The sequence below is a fragment of the Anomalospiza imberbis genome, chromosome 7, assembly GCF_031753505.1.
Source record: "Anomalospiza imberbis isolate Cuckoo-Finch-1a 21T00152 chromosome 7, ASM3175350v1, whole genome shotgun sequence".
NCBI lineage: Eukaryota > Metazoa > Chordata > Aves > Passeriformes > Viduidae > Anomalospiza > Anomalospiza imberbis.
In genome coordinates, this window is record NC_089687.1 from 14,332,496 (window position 1) to 14,356,899 (window position 24,404).

The 24,404-nt window shown below is 38.1% G+C and overlaps 1 protein-coding gene across 7 annotated transcripts; it reads right to left on the minus strand.

The window, feature by feature from the left end:
* Window positions 1-4,992: 4,992 nt before the first annotated feature.
* CYP27C1 (cytochrome P450 family 27 subfamily C member 1) lies at window positions 4,993-23,517 on the minus strand. 7 transcript variants are annotated; one of them, XR_011000760.1, is made up of 10 exons: window positions 23,075-23,517; window positions 18,293-18,483; window positions 16,401-16,600; window positions 14,443-14,652; window positions 13,029-13,192; window positions 10,300-10,466; window positions 9,463-9,541; window positions 8,583-8,786; window positions 5,965-6,174; window positions 4,993-5,205 (listed from the first exon to the last, which is right to left on the minus strand). XR_011000760.1 is itself a non-coding variant. In XM_068195477.1 (10 exons), the coding sequence occupies exons 1-9, from the start codon at window positions 23,396-23,398 to the stop codon at window positions 6,058-6,060; spliced, it is 1,656 nt and encodes a 551-aa protein (XP_068051578.1). In that variant the 5' UTR covers window positions 23,399-23,517; the 3' UTR covers window positions 4,993-5,205; window positions 6,013-6,057. The 7 variants fall into 7 exon arrangements, 6 of the variants coding, with proteins under 6 accessions (XP_068051578.1, XP_068051577.1, XP_068051579.1 ...); XM_068195477.1 differs by having other exon boundaries at window positions 6,013-6,174; XM_068195476.1 differs by lacking the exon at window positions 4,993-5,205 and having other exon boundaries at window positions 5,855-6,174.
* Window positions 23,518-24,404: the final 887 nt, after the last annotated feature.

The window sequence follows — 24,404 nt, forward strand, 5'->3', positions numbered from 1 at the left end:
ATTGCAAAACTAAGCTGACTAGCAACCAGTGAATGATTATTTCTTGGATGAATTTGATGCCTTCATTCTTTGTGAAAAGAAATGCATGTTATTTCATACAACTTCATCTGAAAATAACAGGTGTTTGATAAAATTATCACTATTGCTATGCATTTATTATTTATGAATTTGTGACCATAAAAGAAGCATCTATAAATATGATAGTGAAATACTAATTGCCTTTTCAGTGGTATCTTCTTAGATGAAGTTTTTTAGCCAAGTCCCTCCAGATATGTGTAACTGATTCCCTGCATACCTTTCTGATTCTCTAATCCACTAGACTTAATGCTTCTTTTTTGCATCTGGGATGAGACTGTCCTGCATTATTTAGTCTTCAAGCAAATTCAAGTGTTCACCCCTGTCTGCATAAAGGAGACAAAGAGCTTCACGAGTTGAGCTGCTGAAAGTAAGAAAGGCTTGTCTAAATGTTTCTTATCCCATACTTAACTGTGGTGGCAAACATCCTCTTGCAGTCATTTATCCCTTGACACTTCTTTCCAAAATCCCTGACTCCAGCCTTCCTTTTGTCTGAGTAAAGTGGGCTGCTTCAGTGAGTTTACACTTCACTGTAATTGTTCCCCAACTAGATAAACATTTGACAGCAAACACTGTTTCAAACATTGCCAAGATGAGTACAACACCCTCTAAATGGTGTCAGATGATCTCATGTTTACTGCAATAGTGTCTGAAACACAAAATATCCCCCTCAATTATTTCCTGTCTCCTTTACTCTTATCTCACCTAGACTGTGATCTCTTCAGAGTAAGAACTGGCTTTATTTTGAATTTTACATGATAACAGGTAGAGTGCCAAAGCTCAATGATTAACAAACTGTTAAAGACAAATCTCAGCAGGAGCCATACGGGACTGCAAAGGTTGGATTTTCTCTAACAAAACTTTTCCCATACATATGAAACTTTGGAATACTCTACTTTTTTCCACATGCAAATTCCCATTTTGAGCAAGGATATGCAAAAGTTGAATAGAAATTGAGAATGTTTTCATGTACAGGGTCTAAGAGACTTTGGCAAACAAGTGTAACCGAATTCCTCTATCTTTAAGAAGCCATAATAAGTACATTGCTTTTAGCTATATATTTTTTTTTCTTCCATAGATACATAATCCCAGACTTTCACTAAGGAATACTATAAAGGCAGCACCACCTAGTGGTACCAAAACCACAGGGTAGTAGTTTCATTGGTTTGCTGAAATTCATTTAGGAAACACAGGGGAAACTCAGCTGAAATTACTTTTGAAATACCCACATGACATTTACATGTTTTGGTCTTTTTTTTTTTTTCCAGCAAGAACATGAAAAAATATTTGCAAGCTCTTAGCATACATACATACATACATACATACATACATACATTTGTTTTCTGTTGTAAGTACCCTTTGAAAAGGAAAAGGGAAGTGAACACGTGCATTAATCATAGCAGATAAAATACTTTTAAAAGATCAGGTACCAAAATAATTACTACTCACACCTTTCCATCCAACTTTATTGTTTACTACTGCATGTGTAAGGTTTAGATGAAAACCTACACAGGAATAAGAAATACCTGGCAACTTTGGACCACTTGCCAAATATTTTCCAGCACACATTCCAGGGAACTGTAGTTTATCTTGCTTCAATACTATAGTCCATGACAGAGGTGCTCACTTTCAAGAATCAGAAGAGTCCAATGTGCAAGAGCAGTTGTCCTCCCCAGAGATGGTATTGGCACAAGCATTTACACCTGTGCTCAGTAGCTGTACAGTGCTGGGACTACCATTGGCAGCACTTTAGATCATCCTACCATCAGCTTTTCACTTGCCCCTGTAAATCCTCTATTGACACTTCTGTGACACTTCAGGAGGTGAGAAACCCTCGGATGCATCTGCATCCATGGGAGTCTGCCAGCATAAACTACCATTGTTCTGAACACTGAGAATCAGTGGTTTGTTACAGCCCTTCCAAGTCTCTCTCTAGGCATGCACTGGCGAAGTTTGGCATTACGAAAGATATAAATCTCTAGTAATTCTATGAAGTTATATGATAGCATGTTTTAAAGTTTTAAACATTATGTGACAACATAGCATAGGAAGGAAAAACCTCAGTGATCAAAACCAGTAGTGGCCTTTTTTTTTATACAGTAGAAATAGTACACATCAGGCACCCAAACTAGTCCTGCCCCATCCCTTTTGTCTCAGCATGCCCCATCCTCCATGCAGTCCACACCTCTCCACTTCCTCAAGTGACACCCAGTGCGGTATTTGGTACAGCCACAAAGCCTCCACTCAGTGTGGCTTTCCCACTCCTCCCTTCCCAGTCCCAAGTACCAGCACAGCTCTTCTGTTCCTAGTTCCAAACACACCCCCAGTGCCTACTGCTCTCCTGTTCACAGCTGCCAGGCATCCTACTCTCCGTCTTCACAGCCACCTCGCAGCTGGGCTATTTAAGCTCCCAAATTTCGTTCACCACTGGCATACAATGTTGCTGGCGTTGTGGCTATTTCACCACAGACCTCATAGATTCTTTCCTTGCCTACAAGAGAGCATGGAAAAACAGAAAACGAACTGACTGAATAGAGTAATTCTAGTTAAACTCTTTTTGGAATTTTTTTACCATGCTTTATCATTTCATGGTTGGGGATATTTTTTTTCTAGTCTTCCCCATGTCTCACAATGACTTTATTCTAAACTCTAATTCTCCTGAGTGTTTGAAACCTTCCACACCAGTTTATTTATTCCTTGTTACTGGTGGTACTTATTTTGAACAGGCATTGTCCTTAACCTTAAGGAGTAAAGAGCTTAACCTGAAAGTAGTTGAAGAGAAGATTTATGTCCTCTTACAATATTCACTTTTCTAGACTAATTACATTAACTTTTTGAGGATAAGTTTAGTCTTTTGCAGACATCCATGTTTCCACTACCTGTTATCTAATCCAACTGGAAAGAGCAAAATCAACTCAGCATTTTTGTGTCCAAGAAAACAATTTCTCCTAAGCCCATGGTTACATAGCTTCCAGATGTGCCAGTGCTTGATCTGCCAGCAAACCACAGGGAGGCAGAGCAAAAACTATTGTAGCATAACCCTTTCTCCACTCACAGAAACTATTAACCTCATAATCTTAGTGTATCCTCATCTGTCCAAATCAAACTCCACCTCTCTTGAACACTGAAGCACGCTGTATTATAACACTTGACAAGAAGTATGTGTGATAGAAGCTGGGGAAGAACAGGTCAGATTGCATCTCATATATTGCAGGCTGTATTTCTCATTATTCCCACATACTTGCACTTTGTAGTCACCTGTGATTATCTAGGCCTTCCTCCACATATTACATTTTCAAGTGGTGAGCTCCTCAAATAAATTATTTTTATTTCCTACATACATATATTTTGCTATTAAATCCTAGCCTATTTCTATTACATTCTGGGTTGTTTTTGTTGATGTTTTGGTTTGATTTTCACACTTTTTTCTTTAGATCTTTAATACCCTTCTGTGTATTAAGCAATTAATCAAAATATTAACATTAGAGTCAATCCTTGAGTATTTCTTGGATAAGTTTGCCAGTACCTTTCCTCCACAATGACAGTACTCTTAACATAATGTTATCTCCCATTTTGCCAAGTCATTACACATCTTAAATTCTTGTAAGAATCCCCCTCTTTTCTAGCTGAACTAATAATTTTCCATGGAGTAGTGAATCTTTCAGTTCAATGCAACAAGTTAAAGACTTTAGGCTGCTAAAGAAAAGTGCAAATATAAATAGTAATTAAAATAAGAACAAAGATTTGTAAATTCTATATAAATATTTTATTATGTATAAAAGACAACTTACATGGATAGGTGCTCTATTAGAACAAATACTGGCTGTTTTCATTAAAAGATTCAAATGCTATAAAAAGCATTTTAGAATGTCTCTTCCATCTTCCGCACTGACGTTTTACTTAGGGACTCATACCAAGCAGCAAATGTACTGCAACACAGCAGTGGCTGGTGTTTCTAATGATGCTATGACAGAGCAAAAGGAAGGCACCATATGGCATCCAAATTTGGATTCAAGGCAGGAGTTCCTTGTCTCCAAGTCAACAAAACCAGGCAGAGTTATGGAGTCAAATACTCAGTCCATAGATTTTTAAACAGATTGTGAAAAACATCTCCTTTGGGATGTCAGCTGGCTCTGACAAATACAAATTTCTTCATTGAAAATAACAATGGGAAAGGAAAAAAAAAAAAAAAAAGCAAGAAAGATGGAATAATTGGAAGCCCTGGAAAAATCAGAAGGCAGGCTTGTTCAAGGAAAATACTCCCAACAGAATACCTGGTTTTCTTACAGTACACATATATGCTCAACACAAGAATAACATTTTAAAGTCCATATGTAAGCATTTAATTCTCTCGTAGATCAGATCAATTTTGTCTTTAGTGTTATTATTTTGTATAGGAGATCCATACAAAGGAGATTTTGGTTCTCTTTTGTCTGAACCTTGAAAAGGCACCACAAAAAGGAATCAAAATACTGTAAGAGTTTGACTGTAGTAGCTAGGTAGCAATGTGAAATTTCATGTACACCATTAAAACTACAGTGTTATTTATTTTCTAGCCTGTCTTTGTCTTCCAAAGGCTAGACAATCAAAGAAAATTTTTGTCATTTTAAAAAACAAGTTGCAAAAGTTTCGCTAAGTTTATTTAGCTGAAATATTTATGATTGTCAGTATGTAAACTACATCCCAAAAAACAGTCAGAGCCTGACATGTAAACAGTTAACTATATATAATTCCATATGTATCGTATTAGGATATGCAGGTTTGAACATTGTTCAAGGCGTAACGTGGACACACATTTCTCTCAAAAACAGGAATGTAAGCTTAGTGCAGTGATACTAAAGTTATCCAAAGTATCGTGCAAGGGAGAGTTTTCTGTTGGCTGCCAGGAAAAGTAGTAATAATAAAAAAAAACAACCAACCAAAACGCCCCCCAAAAGACCAAACCCAAAGTTCCAGGTGTCCACTCTTTCTGTAAGGCACTAGACAGTAAAAGAACTTCTCTGAATACTTCAGTAGTCACATTTCCATCCTACAGAACTCTGTATTTGCCTATGGGTTCAGCAAGTTAAAATGGGAAGTTTCCAGTTCTTACTGTTGAAGAACAGTAAAACTTACTGTTTCCAGTTCTTACTGTTGAAGAACAGAATAAAATTAAAAGTAGTATTTTAATTAAATGATAAAAATGTAACAACTACTTTCTTTTAATATTTACATTTGGGTTTGGCATATTAGCTAGAACAATGAAAGTGGCTTGTGCTTTGGTGATGAGAACAATGCCTGGCTTCAAACTCTGCAATATGACATTTAAACTTTCATTTTTAAGACTTTTATTTTTTTTTAACTATATAGAAACATTTTATGGGGATTATGTTTAGATAAATTTGTACCTGTTCTGCATTTCAAGTCTAAACATCGTGACTTAAGTTGTATTTTTCCTATCCTTACTTTTCATATTACTGGATTTTTTTTAATACATGCAGAGTAAATGTTTTTACATATTAAAAAAAAGATCTCATAATTTCATTGTTACATGGAAACTTTTAAAAAACACTGGAGGACAAGAAACAGGAAAATACAAACTTATACATGCAGCTAATTTCCACATATTTCATAATAATCCCCTTGCTCTCAAATACACTCACCGAGTAGCAGCGTAACAAAACCACTGAATGATACTGACATGTCTGAATTTACTTTTGGTTGGCTTTTTTCAATGCATGGGTTGTTATTACAAGGAATTCTCCCAGATAAAAGGAGATTCCCAGTGCAAGAAGGAATCTTTTTGGTATATATTTTCATATGTGTAATTAACTGTTATGGGAGAGGTAATTGCTCTTATGTACTGCTAGACTAAGGCAGAACATAATACTTCATGATATTGTCAAATACCTGCAAACCAGAGAACAAGCATATTTTAAACTTCCACAAAATGCAAACCTGTTTCCATGAAAATTGTGTAAGTACTTCCAAAATGTTTGTGTTTCACTTCCTGTCAGAAAACCTCACATTGATGGAGTTTCCCGGAGTCAAAAGTCCATGAGTTTTGGCATGAACTGGTTCAGTTTTGGGAGAAATTTTGATTTCAAAATTCTGAAGTAGCTGTGAACATAAACAGGACAAGTATTTGAAAAATTGCAAAATTACCAATGAAGAGTAGCCTTTAAACAAGAGGATATAACAGACTGTCACAAGCAAAATTTGTGTTGCCAGATTGGCAGAGTTTAAGTGCTATGATTCCTATCCAGGAAAAAGAAAAAGAAGGTGTTAGAAGGTAAAGACTATAGTTCAAAATCTTCCTCCTCTGATGGAGGGAGGACTGAGCAAGTCCTTTCTGAAGAAATTTCACAGAACCAGGTTAAACAGTCTGAACTATCAAAGAAACTAAGGTCTCTTCCAAACTTTGTGAGGTTCCCCTGTATGTGTTTTTGATTTCACTTCCTTTAATATCAATCAATATGTGAAATTATTAAGAAAGCTGTAGGAACCCCCATCCCATCAGACTCATTTTTCTGAATGAAGAATAACTCAGCTATCTACTTTTAAGAGGGAAATACTGCAACATCCTCAACTTTTCCTAACAATAACTCTCAAACACTTTTTTCTATAAATTAAGTAATTTTCTCTTATTCTTCTCTAGTGTGACTGATAACCAATGCATTATTTTCCTATGCATAACTACATTTTTAAGTGTCAGATGTCTGATGAAGCTTTTATTTAATTTTTCTCTTTGTAAAATCCCTCTTGTTATTATCTTTGTCTTCCAAATTTCCTTGAATTTGGCTATATTGTCCTTAAAATGCAGTGCATGGGGATGGCTGTTTATCATTGCTTAGTGAGGCTATATCAGTGTTTAGCAAGACTGAGTAATTCAGCTCCTCTTTCTGACATACAAAATGCTTGCTAATGCTCTTAATATTATCTAGAATTACATTGCCTTTTCAGAATTGACTGATTTTTTACGATATCATTCCAGTCTGTTCCTATGGTACTAAAATTACCCAGACAGTTGTTCGTAAATTTGTATTTATGCATTTATTGCTTCTCAAGGGCACTAATTTGCAACTGTCATTAGTTAATAATTTTGCATTGCTTCTGGAACATTTCTCCTTTTTTTCAAAATTCTATATTCACATCCCCTGATTTTAAATTAATTCATATCAGCTTGGTATCCCGTGCAAACTGTAAAAGTATTCTCTAATCCATCCCTTACACTGTTAATGAAAATAACAGCCTAAATCAAATGCAGGACAGACTTTTACAGAATTTTAATTAAATGCTTTCCCAGTTCAACAGCAATTACTCGATAGCTACTGCCTCCAGCTATTTCCTTTTTCCAACCAGCTGTGAGTGCATTTTATGGGCAGTCCCATCTGTAACAAATTTTATTAATTTAATTCAGAGAAAAACATACAGGACATGTGAAAATACTTCCTGAAGTCAGACTATATGACTTACTTTATACCCCTACATGAGGTAAGTGATCAAGTCAAAGAAAGAAATCAGACTGGTCTGAAACAATTTCTCTTTGATGAGCTCCATGTGTTTCTAATTTTAACTCACTTAAATATCATCTCTGTGTTTGTAAATAGGCTGTGTGCTGTTTTGCTCTAGTTTCTTTCCTGAAAACAAAGCAAGTTCTCCATTGCTTCCTTGAGCCTCCTATTAAAAAAGATTGTGTTTGCTTTACCAAGCCCCCGGGATCTCTCTCACTCTCAGCTCCAAAAGACAGGCACTAATTGTTCAGAGTTTGCTCTCGAAGTTTACTGAAGGAAATTGAAAGATAAATTCTATCAAGCTTTCCTTTGAATACATAAAACTGTAAAATATTTTTATAGTTAAGTAACTATAAATAGTTACCAAATCTTAACTATTTGATTGCACAATCAGTACTCATTATTTGAGCTATAGGCTGTCTTGTAAATTACAAAAAATGTAGCAGCTCTTGGGAACGTTTTCTTTATGATCTGAACCAATCAAAAACAATATATCTCAATATATACTATTTATATAACTATAAATTATGTATATCTAAAATGATAATGAGTTAGAAGAAAGAACAAGAAGAGACAGAAAAGAACACAGAACAATTCTACTGTTTGTCATCACACTGTGATCTGTACAAGGATATAAAATCTATTTTCCATCTTTGTAAGTTCCGAATTCTTCTAACTAAAACACAGAAACTGAGCAGGTAATCATTCTAATATACATTAAGAAAGATTTCTGATTTGCTTACAAAAGCCTCCTGTACCAAATCTATATATTTCCTTACCAAACTTACCTTGAGTTTTACATCATGTGTACCATACCATCTGCAATGTAGTTTAGGTACTATGCTACATTTCAAGCATGATTATTTTCAATTTTTAAAGTCTTTGCAGCTCAAGTACATTAGACAACATTCCAAAACAAAGGTTTTGAGCACTGTGGGATACCCAGAAATGGCATACATAAAAAAAATAATACCAATTCACTTTCTTCTTGTAATGCTGTCACATAGTTCTAACCTGAATCAGTGCAAGATGGATTTCCAGTTCTGCAATTCTTTTTCCTATACAACTTCTAATGCCATAACCAAAGGGGATGGAGCCAAAGTTGTCTACTCTGTCCAAATTATCTTTCCTCAGCCAGCGCTCAGGTCGGAACTCATTTGCCACTGAGAAATTTTCTTCACTGTATGAAGTAGCATAATGACAAAGTGCCAGCTGGGTCTGAGGAAATAAATGATATTTATATTTAGCCAGCTCCAACGCACATAACAAAATCAAAAAGCATTTGCAATCACTGTAATTTCTGCAATAAGAGGTGATAAAAATTAAGCAACTCTGAGTAATTCTAAAGACAAAAGGATACCTAAAAAATCAAATTCCTTTCTCAATTGGTAAAAGGAAATAATCCTCAAATTGTTTCCAATGTTGCTGCATATATTAGAGAAGATGCAGTGGGGAAGGAGATGGGAACAAGTCACAAGTATTGGGAATTGTTTCGTGAAGTTGCTCTGAGAAAAAGGGAGAAACTTTCCACAAAGGGAATTAACAGACATAGAATTAGAAAACTGCAAGAATAATGAAATTCATGCTTTTTTAATTGAATTGTACCATTACACAGATATATTATTAATAGACTCCACCATCAAGAATATTAAGAAGAAGTCATGATGATAAATTTCATTTGCAGGTGAGGACCCAAATAAAAAAATATCAAAACAAGAGCCAATCATAAAATCTATTTGTGCCATATAAATGGGTATTCCTGAAATACTTTCCTCTTAATGTTCTAGCATGATGAAATCTTTTAAAATCAATGAAGTGTATATATGTTGGAGCAGATCATATTTCATTTGCAAAAATTCAACTGTTCTCTGCAGAGGACTGCAACAGAACCTACCCCTTTAGGTATAAAGTATCCTCCAATGATCAAGTCTTTTTGGGTCACTCTTCCATTTCCTGGCAATACTGGATATAACCTAGTGAGAAATATTTATCTGAAGTTCAACAGTAGTAACTAATACCATTTAAAAAATGTTTAGATTCCAATTTGCATTCACAAATATGCAGGATGAATGCCATATTCATTCACATTAAAAATGTTTTTCAGGAGTACAGAACACCTTGGAGCTCCAAAGACCTTGAATCATCTGTGAGAATATGACCATCATCTGAGAAAAGCTATGCATTTGTAACTGAAGATTGAGCCATTTTGTCTATGCATTTATTTGCTTTATACATGTACAAGCATGAAGGTAGGTGGTCAAGCTGGAGACATTTCAGCACTACTGCTAAAGTTGAAAAAGCCTTATTGATGCCTTCTCTAAAATCCTCTTACTCCCCTCACCTCATGATGAACATTTACTATAAACACATTAAAAAAAAAAGGAATGTCACATGCCTTTAAATCAAAAATCTTAAAATTATTGAAGTGGGACTGCAAAGTACTAGTGTTGGGGAGGAGGTTGTTACATTTTGTCATACAGGCTAAAGGGAAAAGTCAAGCTTTCAATTCTTTACCTTAACAGACATGTCCTACATATGTGATACCACTTCTACCAAACTGAGAAACATTAAACATTATATAAGCTATCTTATTCATTGCTTGAGCATCCTTGGACACAATACTGCTGAAATAAATAAAAGTAGAAGTAGCAAATTGCAGTAGCAACAACAAACTACAAATGCTAAAATGGACTCAAAATGGAATTAAATCTTTTAGTTGTCTGCTACTTACCTCAAGGTTTCTTTCAGGACAGCTCTAATCAAAGGCAATTTTGGGACATCATGAGCCACTGGAACTTGATCTTTTCTCAGTTTATTGACTATTTCCTCATAAACACGTTGCTGCACCTCTGGGTGCTTTGCCAACAAGTATATGGCCCAGGACAAAGTGAAAGAAGTCTAAGGAAAAACCACAATTATCAAGTCCAACAAGATTACATTAATAATAATTTCAAGCCAAGAAAAACAATCAGCTTTCAACTATGTGTTTTATATCTTTAAAGTTATGAAACAGGCTGGCAATGATTCACATCTGGATTCAATAGGATGTTGCCAGACATTGCCATCCCCTCCTTCATCCCTTTTCCATCTAGAAGTCCACCACATATCAAAACAATCCCTGCTGATATTTTCCCAGTGAAATATAAAAAGCAACAGACAAACCAAATGTAAGACCAGCTATGTAAGCAATATTGAAACATAAACACTCTAAACAGCAATGGATTAAGTTAGCTCTTAGTTTTCAATATGCATTTCACCTTTTCTTCCAAGAAAAACACTTCACAGGAAACAAGATAAGAAAATTCTTCTCAGTACATTTGCAACCCCTTTTAAGCATATGGTGGTCCCCTCATAGCATCCACACAACAGAATGGATATCATCACTGCTAAGATTACACTTTATCCTTTTGGTAAGCAATGCTACACCACTATCATTTAAAAATATTTTGTGTGAAGAAGAAACAGAACACGAGGCAGGACACAGTTCAACTTTGAGCACGAGAGGATTTAAAGAAACCCATCATCTAATCTTTTTTCACCACAGCTGGAAAAAAATCAGCTTATGGAAATGCCTTATTTTGGTCTTAAGTTTAAGATCAATTTAGAATGCAAATTCATCATGATGGTGACCTTTTATGTCTTGTCTTCAAACTGGGGTATAATGCTTGAAGTACCATTCTCATAAGCTTTTCTTGATTTCTTTCCACTATTGAATGGCTGTGCCTTCTACAATGCAACCCAGTTCTATTCCACTCAGAGGAGCTGGCAGTTGTGCCAGCTGTGTACAGATCTTCTCTGATATAAACAGTGTTCCTTCGCAGGTTCCCAGTTCCTTCATAACTTCTTAAAAATTAGACTGTTCCAGCAACAGACAAAATGCTTTGTAGCCAACAACTGCCTCACAATTCTGTTGAAAGCTTTTGTAATCCTCTAAATCTCTTTCAGTTTCTATGATAAAATGAGATCTGAATTGACAGCAGTAGGAAAAATAAGATTCCTTCAATTTTTGTTTCGTACTTGAAAATGAGGAAGTCAGAAGTATAGTCCTCTCAGAAAAAGACTGTTGCCAGCTGAGAAAGCTGAGTCAAATGGAAAGGGAAACTCTTGTTGGCATGAATACTGTTCTCTTATTTTAATGAAAAATGTCACACACTAAAAATGGAAAATTAATGGTCTGAAAGATTAGAAAATGAATGGGATTAATAACTGTGTTTTACTTAAGAACCAACATCAAAAAGCTCTGCAACCTCATAAGCCCTTGGGACATTTAACCAATGGAGTAATATTCAGCACATAAAGAAGTTTTACATATGCTCCTTATTTTGGAATACAAAAGTGATTGCTGTTGGGTTTTTTTTTTTTTTTTTTGGTTTGTTTAGAAATCTTACAAACTTTCTTAAGCCAAAAAAAATCTGAATTCAATTATGCAGAGAATTTTTCTTTTCTTTAAGACCATTTTACTTTTTTACTTATTTTAAACTTTTCTACTGTAAGACTATTTAAGTCCTACCTAGCACTTCTTTATCAAATTAGCATAATTTCTTTAAAAAATTGTTCAGTAACAATCATTTATAGTAGCAGTGTTCATTGATATTCTAAATAACTCTGTATACATTGTACATACAATAACTCATCTTTCTTTTTCCTTATTCTTCCAGTGCTCATGCTGCAGTCAGTACTGAGCTACACTGATTTCTTATGCTAGGAATGAGAGGGGAAGAGACACACACAACATTAATGTTTCTTCAAATGTATGGCAAATCAGAAGAATAAAGAATGAGAGACACTTGAAACACTTGAATATGTTCCTAGGTGTAAACATATTGGATACACCAGCCCCATCAATCCTGAGCCTTTAGCACAGCTCTCTGCCTCAGCCTGACCCTATGTTGCCAGCACAAGCAGAGGTAGAGTGAACTTATGCCTTATCTCCATCATTGCTGGCCTAACATCCCCCCCTCAATGGATTCCAGCAGAAAGCAGGTATCTGATCCATAATGTGTGTCCCAGTTGATTTAATTAGCCATACATGAAAATCCTTTACCAAACTCTACACATGAGCTTAATGGTCAATTTTTTTCACACTAACATTCAGCTAAGCTTTCTATTGTGGTCTAGCTAAAGTAGCACAAACACCAACCTGATAAGCAAACTAGTAAAAGCAAATGTATGAAGTACAAGCTGAATGTAAAGACAATTGCTATTTTATCAGTTTAATAAACTGTGGAACAGACTCCCAAGTGATGGGTTCCAGTAAACCACAGCTAGATCAGAACACTGATTTCATTCCAGTGGAGAGATTACACAGTCCAGGAAGTATTTTGTATCACTTTAAAGGCCTCATGGCTTAAATGTGTTAAAATTACATCCTTATGAGCAACATAACCCCCCTGAAGAGAGCTGCCAGTAATACTGGTGTACAAGAACAACTATGCACAAGAAAAATGGTAACAAGCTTACTGTGTCCACTCCTGCCAGGAGCATTTCAGTCATGTTGGCATAGATCTCTTCCAAAGTAAGTTCCTTACTCACTAGGAGGTGTGTAAGTAGCCCACCATTCACTATTTCTCCTTGGTCCAGCTGAGACTGAATAGCCTTCAATTTGTTGTCAACATGGATTTGACCTTTGGAATTCAAAAAAATTGTTAAGCCTCCATTTTTATTTTTCTGCTGGTTCCATTCAGTAATCATATTTCTCACTTATGCTACACTGCACATCCAGGGAAAAAAAGATCTGTTTTCTTAAGGAAAAATCCTAGAGTGATGGTGGAGGTCCTTGGGTAGTCATGGCACAAAAAGATTGCTGAGCACAAAAAAAGAGACTTCAGTTCCCTTCCTTGAGGGAAGCTCGAGGCCAAGTTTTTATGCCCACCTGGTTTGTCTCTTGGTGACTCTGCAAGAATTGCAGCTGAAACTCAGCACAGAGAGGCTGCTACAAGATGCTAGCAGCAACCAGAAGGTCAAAGCCACAGAACTTAACTACTTTGAAGAGAAAGATAAGGACCATCAATAACAAAAATACAAAAACTTCAGTGAATGACATGCTGAGCAATTTCACCCACAGCTCCATGAACGCTCTAGTGACTGCAAACAGCATCTTTGGTCAAGCAAGGGATTTAAGAAGACAAAAACTCCTCCAAAAGTTAATGGCTCACAGAATGAGCTTACAAAAATGAAAATGCATGCAGCTTTCTAATATTTGAGAGAGAAAAAGGGTTCAAGTCTTTTTAACACTCAAGAACATTAAAAAAAATAAAATTGCAAAGACAGCTCCTTCTTCCTACTTACATGAAAACTGATTCATAAAGTAGCCTGGAATGTTTCATTTACCAAAAAAAACATATTGAAGTACATGACTGTACTTCGATGTCAACTTATACACTTGTATGTGTATATATATATATATATATATATATATATATATATATATATATATATATAAAAAAATAAACTTTACAAAGTTTTAAATTAATTGCCAGAGTCTAGTTTATTAACTTTCTAGCCAGTTTTAGCGGTGATTATGTCAGGGTGCTTAATTAGAATTTTGCTGAAGTCAACAAAACTACCCTCATTAAAATTGAAGTGGCTTAAGATAAAACCTTGGCAATGCACTTGGACCTGGAATGACAAGTGGGTGCTGAAACAGATGAAGATAAATAAAGAAAGAGCAGTATAAAATAGGGGAATGTACTGGTAAAGTTTGTTTTCAGTAGATTTTTTAAAACAGTTCCCCTGGCCAGTCTGCATTTAATATGAAACTTACTTCTGCCACAATATCTTCTTATAATTTTAGAAGAGAAATGCAGCTTGTCCTGTTCAAACACACACAGAACCTGCAGAAATACAGCTGAATGTTTCTACTATTAAATCTTACTAAATTTGAAGAGTCCATCCCAGGATCTGCAGAACTCTCTCCAGGGTTTTGGAATAAGTGGACGAAGCCATTTGGGAATAGCACCTGCATACATAGTGGTCTTAAACATACTAAACATCAATTCCAGAGCCTCAATATATTCAACAGTCTGCTGTGGGATGTTGTTTTCCAGGCAGCCCAGCCGGCATTCATACAGAATAGTCGCCACCCCTGCACATAAAAAAGTGAAAGAATTGTCAATACACATGCATGAATACATATTAATAATTTTAAGGAATAAACTAATATAAAATGGAACTACTTTACAATAAATTTATTAATATTATTACTATTACTACTTCAGTTGGGGAACAGATAAAACAGAAATTCAAAACACAGTAAAACAGCCCAGCTAAACATTGCAGCAAGACAGTAGTTGCTATGTCAATAATGCTCAGCATGAGAAGACAGCCAGGAATTCCACCAGAAGTAGAGCAGCCTCCAGCCTGTTTGCTGTGTTTTGCACTGCACTGTTAACCCTGAGCCTGCCCTGTTGGCCTCTGAACACATAGGGACACACGAGTCCAAAGACATTTCTGCTAACTGGTGACAACAGAGGAGTTTCTACCACTGGCTGTGGCTGTCATCAGCTGGTAGCAAATGAATACTGAGTCTGTGTAAATGGATAAAAAGCTTGCACTCCAGAGAGTGCTTTTACTGCACACACCATTCTCCACCCGGCCCTAAAAACCAGCAAGTGTGAGTGACACTGTTGCAAGTGACAATGTTGACTGTCTCTTGTTCTGACTTGCTGTAATTTTCATAAATCTTTTTCTGCAGTTCTGCAGGCACCCCCACTAGACATTATTGACAAAAATAATTTTAAAATTTGGTTATTTTCAACTCAATCTTCCTTTCCTAATTTTCCTCCCTGGGAAGATATTTTTCTGTATCCCTTCTTTCTTTTGTGCCTCTTTCAGAAACTGCTAGTTCTTATACATCCTCTCGCTGCTTACTTGGTCTCTTCAAAGAAATCTTATGTATTGGTTCTCTAAACAGTTACAGTGTAAGTTAAATAAACAGCAAGTTCATATAGAAAAAAAGCGTGTGCCAGGCACAAGTTATAAATGGAAAACAAAAAGAATGTGAAGAATTTAAACTAACCCATCAGTTACAGTGAATCTGTAAGCTCGCAGTTTTAAATTCCATAAACTGGTAGTTAAATGCCATTTTTAGACACTATTAATCTGAAACAGACCAAGCAGGCAGCCAGCAATTTGACAAAGTGAGCAATCTGGATATTCTTCAAATCCCAAATTACTCAGCTGCCTGTCAGCAAAGAGTACCAATGTTTTTAAAAGGCATTACATATAACAAGATGGGGTTGTGTGCAGTCAGTTAGAGAAATACAAGAAATATGTATCACCACGAGATTTCCGTAAGAATACAGGAAATGCCATACAGGCTCAGGCCAGGGTTTCATTCAGTATTCCCTCATTAATGATAGCCAGTGGCAGATGATCTTATGGCAATCATAACAATCCTATACTTGGCATCTGTAGGCAGGGAAAAGCAGTATTTTTTTCCCATATTAAGCTATGAACTGAATTTAGATACATCACATGGGGATTCAATTGGAATTTGGCTGGTATATTGTGAAATTAACATGTCTTAGAAGTCCCTTGTTAGAAGGTCAGCACCCTTATTCTTGAGGAATTAATACAGAAATACAGAGTACCGAGACTGTTCAAGACCTTGATTGAACATTTTACCTGTACCCCATTATTTCCATGGGAATTGCTCCTTAATACAAGGACTCTACAAAGGACTTTTCTACTGATACCCACTGCACTAACTAGGAAGACACATGAATGCAGAATATCAAACTTCCTTTTTTAGATTTATCACACTGGGGCACAGTCATTTGACAACCACACTGCTTTACATCCATTTTATTTACAGATCCAGCCTGGGCTTACCTTCCATTGAATACTTGAAGAAAAGGTTGTTAACATTGGTCACTGTTTCCCCATCCTCCTCTTGACTTCTGAGGGTGTGGATTCTTTTAATTAAGTCTGTGATAACTTCATTGACTCCTTCAGAGTAAACAGCCACATCTTTGGGTTTCAGAATTTTTTGCCTCAGAACACTTCTCATTTTTAGCCACTGCTCCCCCTCCCTAGAAGAAATTATTAATAATGTCAATACATGGTTTTCCTTAACAATCATCAGCTCGGTAAGAGCTCTGCAACCAAATTGCAATTTTTCATGTCAAATGGTAAAATGAAAATTATGACAACGTCTATTTTGTATTATGCTCCTAAAATTTTATTCTGTATTTATTGCATGTCCTCATTAAATTTCAGTGTTGCAACATGTATCTTAAGGTGTAAGTCAACCTCTGGGTTGAGTGACAGAACTTGCCCACTCAGTGATCTGAATTTGATGAGTGTCCTTTTGTGAGTCTGTTTGTAGTGCCTAATGCAAGAAATTAGTAAAATATTCTATTAAAATTACTTTAAATAAGCATCCAAATGAGTAGTCTGCAAAGCTGCTTTTCCAGAGAACCAGTACTTAATTACCAAATAAAGGTCTCACATTCACATCTGACAAACCAACAACTTGAGCTGATACCATAAATTCCATTACTGATACATGACTTTCAGCTATCCCAGTTCTAAACCTACAAAGCAATAAAAGAGCAGAGCTACCAGTAGAGAAACAACTTAAAGCTACACATTCTGCTTTAGCTGAGCTATGCATGGAAACCTTGATGCTGAAGACTAAAAATCTGAATTGTCGTATCTACACGCTCTGTATGAGCAGAGTATATGGGAACAGTGCTTCCAGGGATACCTTTCAATTCCTCATGAACATGGGCAATTATAAATATGTGTTTATTTTATAAATAAATAAATTAAACAAACATTAATTAAACAAGAGGTGTTTATTTAAATAAATTAAATAAACACATTTTATATTTTATGTGTTACTTTTTTTACCTGGAGCAATGCCATTGCAAGGCACAGAAACTTATCATCCAGCAGAAGAATTTGATCTCTTTAACAGATATTTCCTGAGTCTCCTGATTTGAGATCACTTTTCACTAAATATCAAGGAATCGTTATTTTGAGTCTCAACTGCAGCTTAAGATTTAAGTCTGCAGTGCAATACACAGAGCCTTTTGCTACCATGAAAAAACAGACTGTCCATGACTCAGGAAATTAATTTCCCTCTAAATAAACATCCTATGTCAGTGGGGACTGTGAGTAGTTCCCAGTGGCAATTAACCACACCCACATGTGCTGCCAGGTTATGCAAGCTGTACAGACAGATAGCTCCTCTGGAATCAGCCAGATTCAAAACTAACTGTGTGGGGATGCACTACAGTGTGAATTGACCATTCTTTACATTAGTCCACTGAGGGGGCACTTCAGTGAACAATAAAGCTAAAACCAATCTGAGCCAACAATTCCTCACAGCACACTGCCTGCTAGACAGAACAGTCTAGAACTGATGCAATAAACCCACATTCATGCAGTGCCGTGCCAAAGCCAGTAAGCTCTATTCTGTAAAACTGCTTGCAGGTGAGTCAGCTCAGACAGCTCCAGCTGATACACACTCCCAAAGAATGTCTTCATGCAAAGCAGCTCACTGCACATTCAACTGCACATCATTACCATCCCTTTGAAACTTCACAGCAGAACAAATTCACAGCATTCACCACAAATACCTACTCCCTTCTCCCCACTAGACACACAAATTTCTCTACACAGAAAAGCCTGATTTCCCAGATGACCTGTACAGTCCTTCAGAAAATCACTAAACTTACACAAGAAAAGCAGGAAAGTGAAGGACTGACAACACTTACGCAGAAATGAGCCCCGTGGCTCTGCCCCGTAAATCTCTGTACTCCTGCCAGGATTCCATGTTGGCTCTTTGTGGTGCTCTGCCTTCTGCTCGGAGCACTTGAGCAACCATGTCTCGATCTGCAATGGATACAACAAACTGGGGACCAAAGTGAGACTTGAAGATCTTTCCATATTCCTGAGTGTGTTTTTGCTACAGCATCACCAACAAAGAGAAACAGAAGTCAAGTATTACTAAAGAAAACTATCACAAAATGAAACTGACAATTTGTCATACACAAACTCTCACATCAAGAATTTGATCCCCAGCCTTCCAGTCAAGGAACAGTTTGAACTGTCAGGAGAAGCATCTAAGCATTACTGTGAAATATTCACAAGGAAAACAGAGAGGTCACACAGTTCAGGACCCTGACTGAAAAGACCCAAAGCTTTAAGGCACAGAGTGTGAGTGAAACCAAACAATGGGAAGATGAAAGGACTTCAAAACACGTCCCTTCAGATCAAACAGGTTAGAAAGAATGTCTGCAAAGATGAAAAACGTGGGAGCATATAGGGTTAAATTGCCAGTATAATACAAAGATATAATTTAATATCTTTTGGGAATAAATGCTTACTCTACCATTTGATTGCTTATAAAGAAGCTATGTAAGTTTCTCACACCTAACCAAGAATAATGACAGCACAACAGCCTAGTGAAAAACTGCATTTTAGAACACATTTGTCAGCAGTGAACTTGAGAGAGATATATGCTAATTCTGCAAAAAAAAGGAAAAGGTGGGGTGTTATTCTTGCAGCGGGGTGTATTGAGTAGTTAATCCACAAATTATGTGATTCAGGCTGGAGGCAAATGAGAGGATTGGAAATTAATAAAGAGGATTGGAAAACATTAAGCTGTGTATATATATATAAAAACAAACAAACAAAAGCAACCCAAAAGGTTTTCCAGTAAGGCTGCATTATCTTTGTCCCATGAAATCTCACTGATTATTTCAAATAAAGTTCACTCTAACATGGTCACAAATTTAAACTCTCAACTCTTACAAATTCACTTGGAGTTGAGGTATGTCCTCATTTCAGAGGGGGGAAAACCCACCAAAACTGCAAAGCAGTTATTTAAAAAATATTATTAGGACTTCGAAATTCAATTTTAAAGCCTTTATTACTGGTTAAAGTATTAAGACAAGTTAAACTGACCAAAGTTTAACTTTGACACATTACCTACATTCTAGTCCAAAGACATCTGCACAAAGAGTTATGCTGATTATAAACCAAAGATGGTTGACACCAATTGCACTTGTGAAAGTCTAGTACTGACCCAAAATTAACTTATGTGAACTATATTTTATTCAATCTTAGTTACAGAAATGAATTGTTTAATTGCCAACAATAAGTTTAAGACACATGAATCACTCTTCAGAATATGATACCAAGTACACTTTAAAAAATGTAATTCTTTTTGTCTAGTTTCCAAATAAAATGAGTTGTGCAATTGTGGTCTCTGCCAGTCACCTCTTAACTACTTTTGGAACACAATGGCCAACTTCAGTTGAAGTTCTAAAGGTCTCCCACAACAATATTCTCACAATTTTCAAAAATCAGCATCTGGATTCATATGAGACACATGTATTAGTCATCCTGATGAGGGAAATGCTACAGCAGGAACTCAGTTGTCATTTCTGCGTGGTCTGCTCCTAACCAACACCACAGACAGAGCAGTGTATGAACAAGCACTCCCAAAACCCAGTCTCTTGCCTTAGAAATACTTTAGGGATACTGAACTTGGAGATAATAACTTTGAGAGTGTCTTGAAAGGAAAGCATGAGTTGGGAAAGAAGTATGGCAAGGAAAAATCAGTGGAGTGAGGGGAATACAGGACACCAGTCACAGAAAAACAGGTTCAACAAATTTTGGTATCTATGGAGCAGTTTATTTTTTCAATGACGGCGAGGTTTACATGGGACAACAAACTTCAACAGGAAATAAATCAAGAGACAAGCTATCCAATCAAACAAATTAAATACTCGTTTTAAACCAGAAATGGACAGGGACAAAGTATTTGGACATCTCTTTCTTTCAATAGACTGAACACCATTCAATCAACTTTATGTACAAAAAAAAATGCCCAGGATTTCTATTTCTGTGTTTTCTATCACAACATAGGTTTTTTTCTTTCCCTTGTTCCAAACCTTGAAAATGTTCCACTCTAGTGCCTCACACACCACTCTCACGCCAGTCATTCTTTCACACATCATAAATTCAAACTGCCAGCATCCAAATCCCTCCTTCCTCACCTTTCTTTTCTTTATCCTTGCAGAGCACTGATGAGACAAAAGAGATCCAACCCCATCAAATTAAAAATACTTTCCCTTTGTCATAATTGCTGTAAGCATTACTACTTTGGCCAGGACTAACTGGAATCATGTTACTGAGAACAGAACCTCCTTTGTGAAAAAGCACTCGGCTTCCCCACCCCTTCTGCATATAGCACACAAATATTTGTGTGCACCAAAGGACATCGGTTAAGTAGCTGTGCTGGTTACCAAAGGGTTTGGGATTAATTCATTCCTGGTGTTCACTGTATTGTTAAATTTATCAGACTGTTAAATTTAATGCCTACTTGCATTTGACGTGTAGGCAAACAGGGCATCCTGTGATTCTTGAGACTCTAAGCAGAATAAAAACTAGTATTACATTGCAACTTCTCCTTATCCTTCCTCACACTTTTCTTTCTAGGAATAGTATTCACTAAAGAAAAAAATACCAATATCAGCTAGTGGCAGCAAAAAGGATATACTATTTAGGATGTCTTATATTCTTTTTAATATTTTGTTTAATAATTTGTTTTGACAATGAAAGAACTTGAAACCAATGGTAGCATCTTTTTTAGTGTTATGAAACTATGATGAGTACCTCTCAAATTCTGTACACCACCACAGAGTTAGAGGAAAAAAAGAAACAGAATGAAGCAAAGAGCTTTAGTTGTCTTCAACTTTCATGTGCATGTCTTAATTAGCAAGCAATCAAGCTGAGCAATTCATCATTAGCAATCTAGTTTGGCTGCCATGGAAGCATACAGCATACACCCTAACATTTCTTCTTAAAAATCTAAATGGCAATTATAAGAAAGCTGGACAAAACTAAGCAGCTTATGTGATTCTTTTTTTTTTTTCTGTCTCCCGCCTCTTCCTGTTGTTTTAAGGCTCTTTGTAAATCTTAACTTTCAAGTTTTGATCCTCATACCATTTAAAGTTTGGTTTTCTTTACTTTCCCTTTTCTATTTTTATTTCCCTTTCCCTCTCTTCTTTTTTCCTGAAATTTCAGTAATTTTCAGGCAGCAAACCTCTTGGGGCTGACTGTGAATTTCTTCCTAGAGATTTGGGAAAGGTCACTAAGAAAAGCAAAATAATAAATGCCCCATTTGAGGTATTCACAACGAGATATGTACTGCCGGTGGAAATCTTATGGATGCACAGCTGCAAAAGAGTGAAACACGCAGCTTTACTCCCTTATACACAAAGCGCTTCCTTTAGAATCGCTTGGACTACACGGGGAAAGGGCCCCAGGAGATGCGCTGTGACTTTTTAGGAATGAAACCCACATGTTTGGCCGAGCAGCTAAAAGAATTCATCTCCGGATAGCGACAGCCTTACGGTAAGATGCTGCCTGCCCATGCCAGCGTCCCCGAGGCGCTGCACAGAGATCCTCGTCCCCCCGCTCCCGCAGGGATAACGCGCCTCACCCACCCTCACCAGGTGCGCCCGACGGAGGGGCCCCGCCGCGGCCCGCGGGCCTCCTCAGCAGCGGAGGTGCCCAGGCCAGAGGACGCTGCTCAAGCCCCACGCGGGCTCTGGCTCGCTTGGCCGCCTCCCCCCGCTCCTGCACCGCCGCACGCCAGGTGACAGGAGCCGCTCTCGGCCCGCCCTGCCTCCTTCCCTTCCCTCCCCTCACGCCGCCATCCGGCCCCGCTTCCCGCCACCCGCTCCCCTCCCCCGCGCCAATGTGGCGGCCGGGGAGGGGGCGGCAGGGCCGGCAGCGCCAGTCGCCGCCACCCGCGGGCCAGGCCCTCGCCCCCCCCGCGAGGTTCAAACCGCCCGCCTCCCGCCGAAGGGACGGGGGCGGCCGCCGGGGGCCGGCCAGCGCTGACGGCGGCGGGGCCAGGCGCATCTACCGCTGCCTCAGGGCACCGAGATAGGCAGAGTGTATTTATGTAAGGGGAGGCCGGGGTAGGAGAGACAAAATGGTCTCTGAGCACGGCGGAGCAGCGCCGGGCCGCGCTGGGGCGAGGACAGCGGCGGAGGCGCCTCGGCCACGGCGCGGCCGGGGCGGCCCCGGGTGCCGGCACAGCCTCACCGCACGGGTGGGTGCTGCGGTCTGAGAGTCCGGGGAAGCCCACGTTTCCCAGCCCTGGCCGCCAAAAATAAGCCTTGTGAAACAGCTCAGTTAAAGAAAAAAAAAAAAAAAAAAAAAAAAAAGTTTTTTTTCTCCTTCTTTCAGCTTGAGGCACCTCCCCAGCGGTTCAAAACGCGCACAAAGATGCTCGCGGGCACGGGGAACCGGGATCGTGGGATCCCCCGCGAAACAAAACTGCCGGAGCCGCCGGTGCTGCGGGAACTGGAGCGGGGCATCCCCTGACACCCGGCTCTCCCCAGCGGGAAGGCGGCGCGGCGATGCCCAGCTGCGGTGCTGCTAGCCCGGCGATTCACCAGCGCTTTAGCAGGGGAGGAAAGGAAAGGTTTAAGTAATCCTGGCGTGATTAAAGCATTAAGTACCGGAGGGAGCTGTACCTGGATTTCATGAATGCGGCCGAAGCCGTCCTTCCAAAAGAACTCGTAGAGGTTGTAGAGGGTGTTGGGTCCGGGCATTTCGTGCAGGCTCTTCACCCTGCCCAGGCGGCGCGGGGGGGGCTCCAGCAGCTCCGCTCCGCGCCCCTCGCCTTTGTTCCCCGCCGCTGCCCGCGGGCTGCTCCGCACCTCCAGGGACTGGCTGCTGCACGGCCGGGGCTGCCCGGGAAACCTGCTGCTGGCGAAAAGCGCCTGGTAGAAGTAAGTCCTCTCACATTCAAGTGTCTGCTTGCATTTCATCGTCAAAACTCTGGTGAAGAAAGACATGTCTTTTAATTTCAGAAGGGTCCACTTTGCTCCTGCAGCTGCTTTTTATTTGGTTGCTCTTTCTTCAGTGCCTGCTTTAACTTGTACAAGCAGCACTTCTCCAAACTCTTTCTGCATGAGCATCAGTTTACACAGACCATTATTTAACGCTCCCTCCCCTAGGGCTGGAAAAGGGGGGTGGGTCTGGGATGAGACTTGAATAGAACGAACCTATTATTTTGTATAATTCAAATCAGATAAATTTACCCATTATACATGCAGCCAAAGTCCAGTTTTTGCCTCTTTCACCCATTAGTTTGGTGAAAAGTTCACCCCCTCTTTCTTCTGTTTTTTGAAAAAACAGGATTAGGCCTATTTTTTTGTGTGTGTGGCATTAATTCATTCCCCTGTGTTAGAAAATAGTATATTTTCTGCAAGAAGTTCTCTCAGAATCATTCATTATCCTGTAACGTATATGAAAAACATTTATGCATCCATATATAAGTAGCACTGGTCTTACATGGTAACCTTACACAAAAAATTCATGTAAATTACAATATTCAGAGATGTTATTTGTATTGCAGAATGATTTATCTTTTGGACAGGATATACTGCATAAGCAGTTTGTGTCAACTTTTGTAGAAATCTGCACAGTTTAAAAAGTATTTGTGTTATTTTCGTATGTATTTCTATATAGTTCCAAAGGTGTTCATGATTATCTGTAAAAAGTTTATTAGTTTCTGAAATGATGTGGAAGAGACTATCTTTTAAGAGAGTCAGACATTCAGAAGTTGAGGACAGAGGAAAGTCCCAAGGAAGATCCACATTTCTAGAACAGAATTAAGAATAAACTGCTGAAAAAGCAAATCTAATAAGCATGAAAATTATCAGCTTTTGTTTTCCTTATTTATCTTCACTAAGATTTTTGAGGCTGTATTCTGATTAAGCTCTGTGCTTGCTTACTTTGGGCACTGATAACTCCACTGAAACAAGTAACTCTGAAGTTAGCCAGGCACATCAGTCTTTA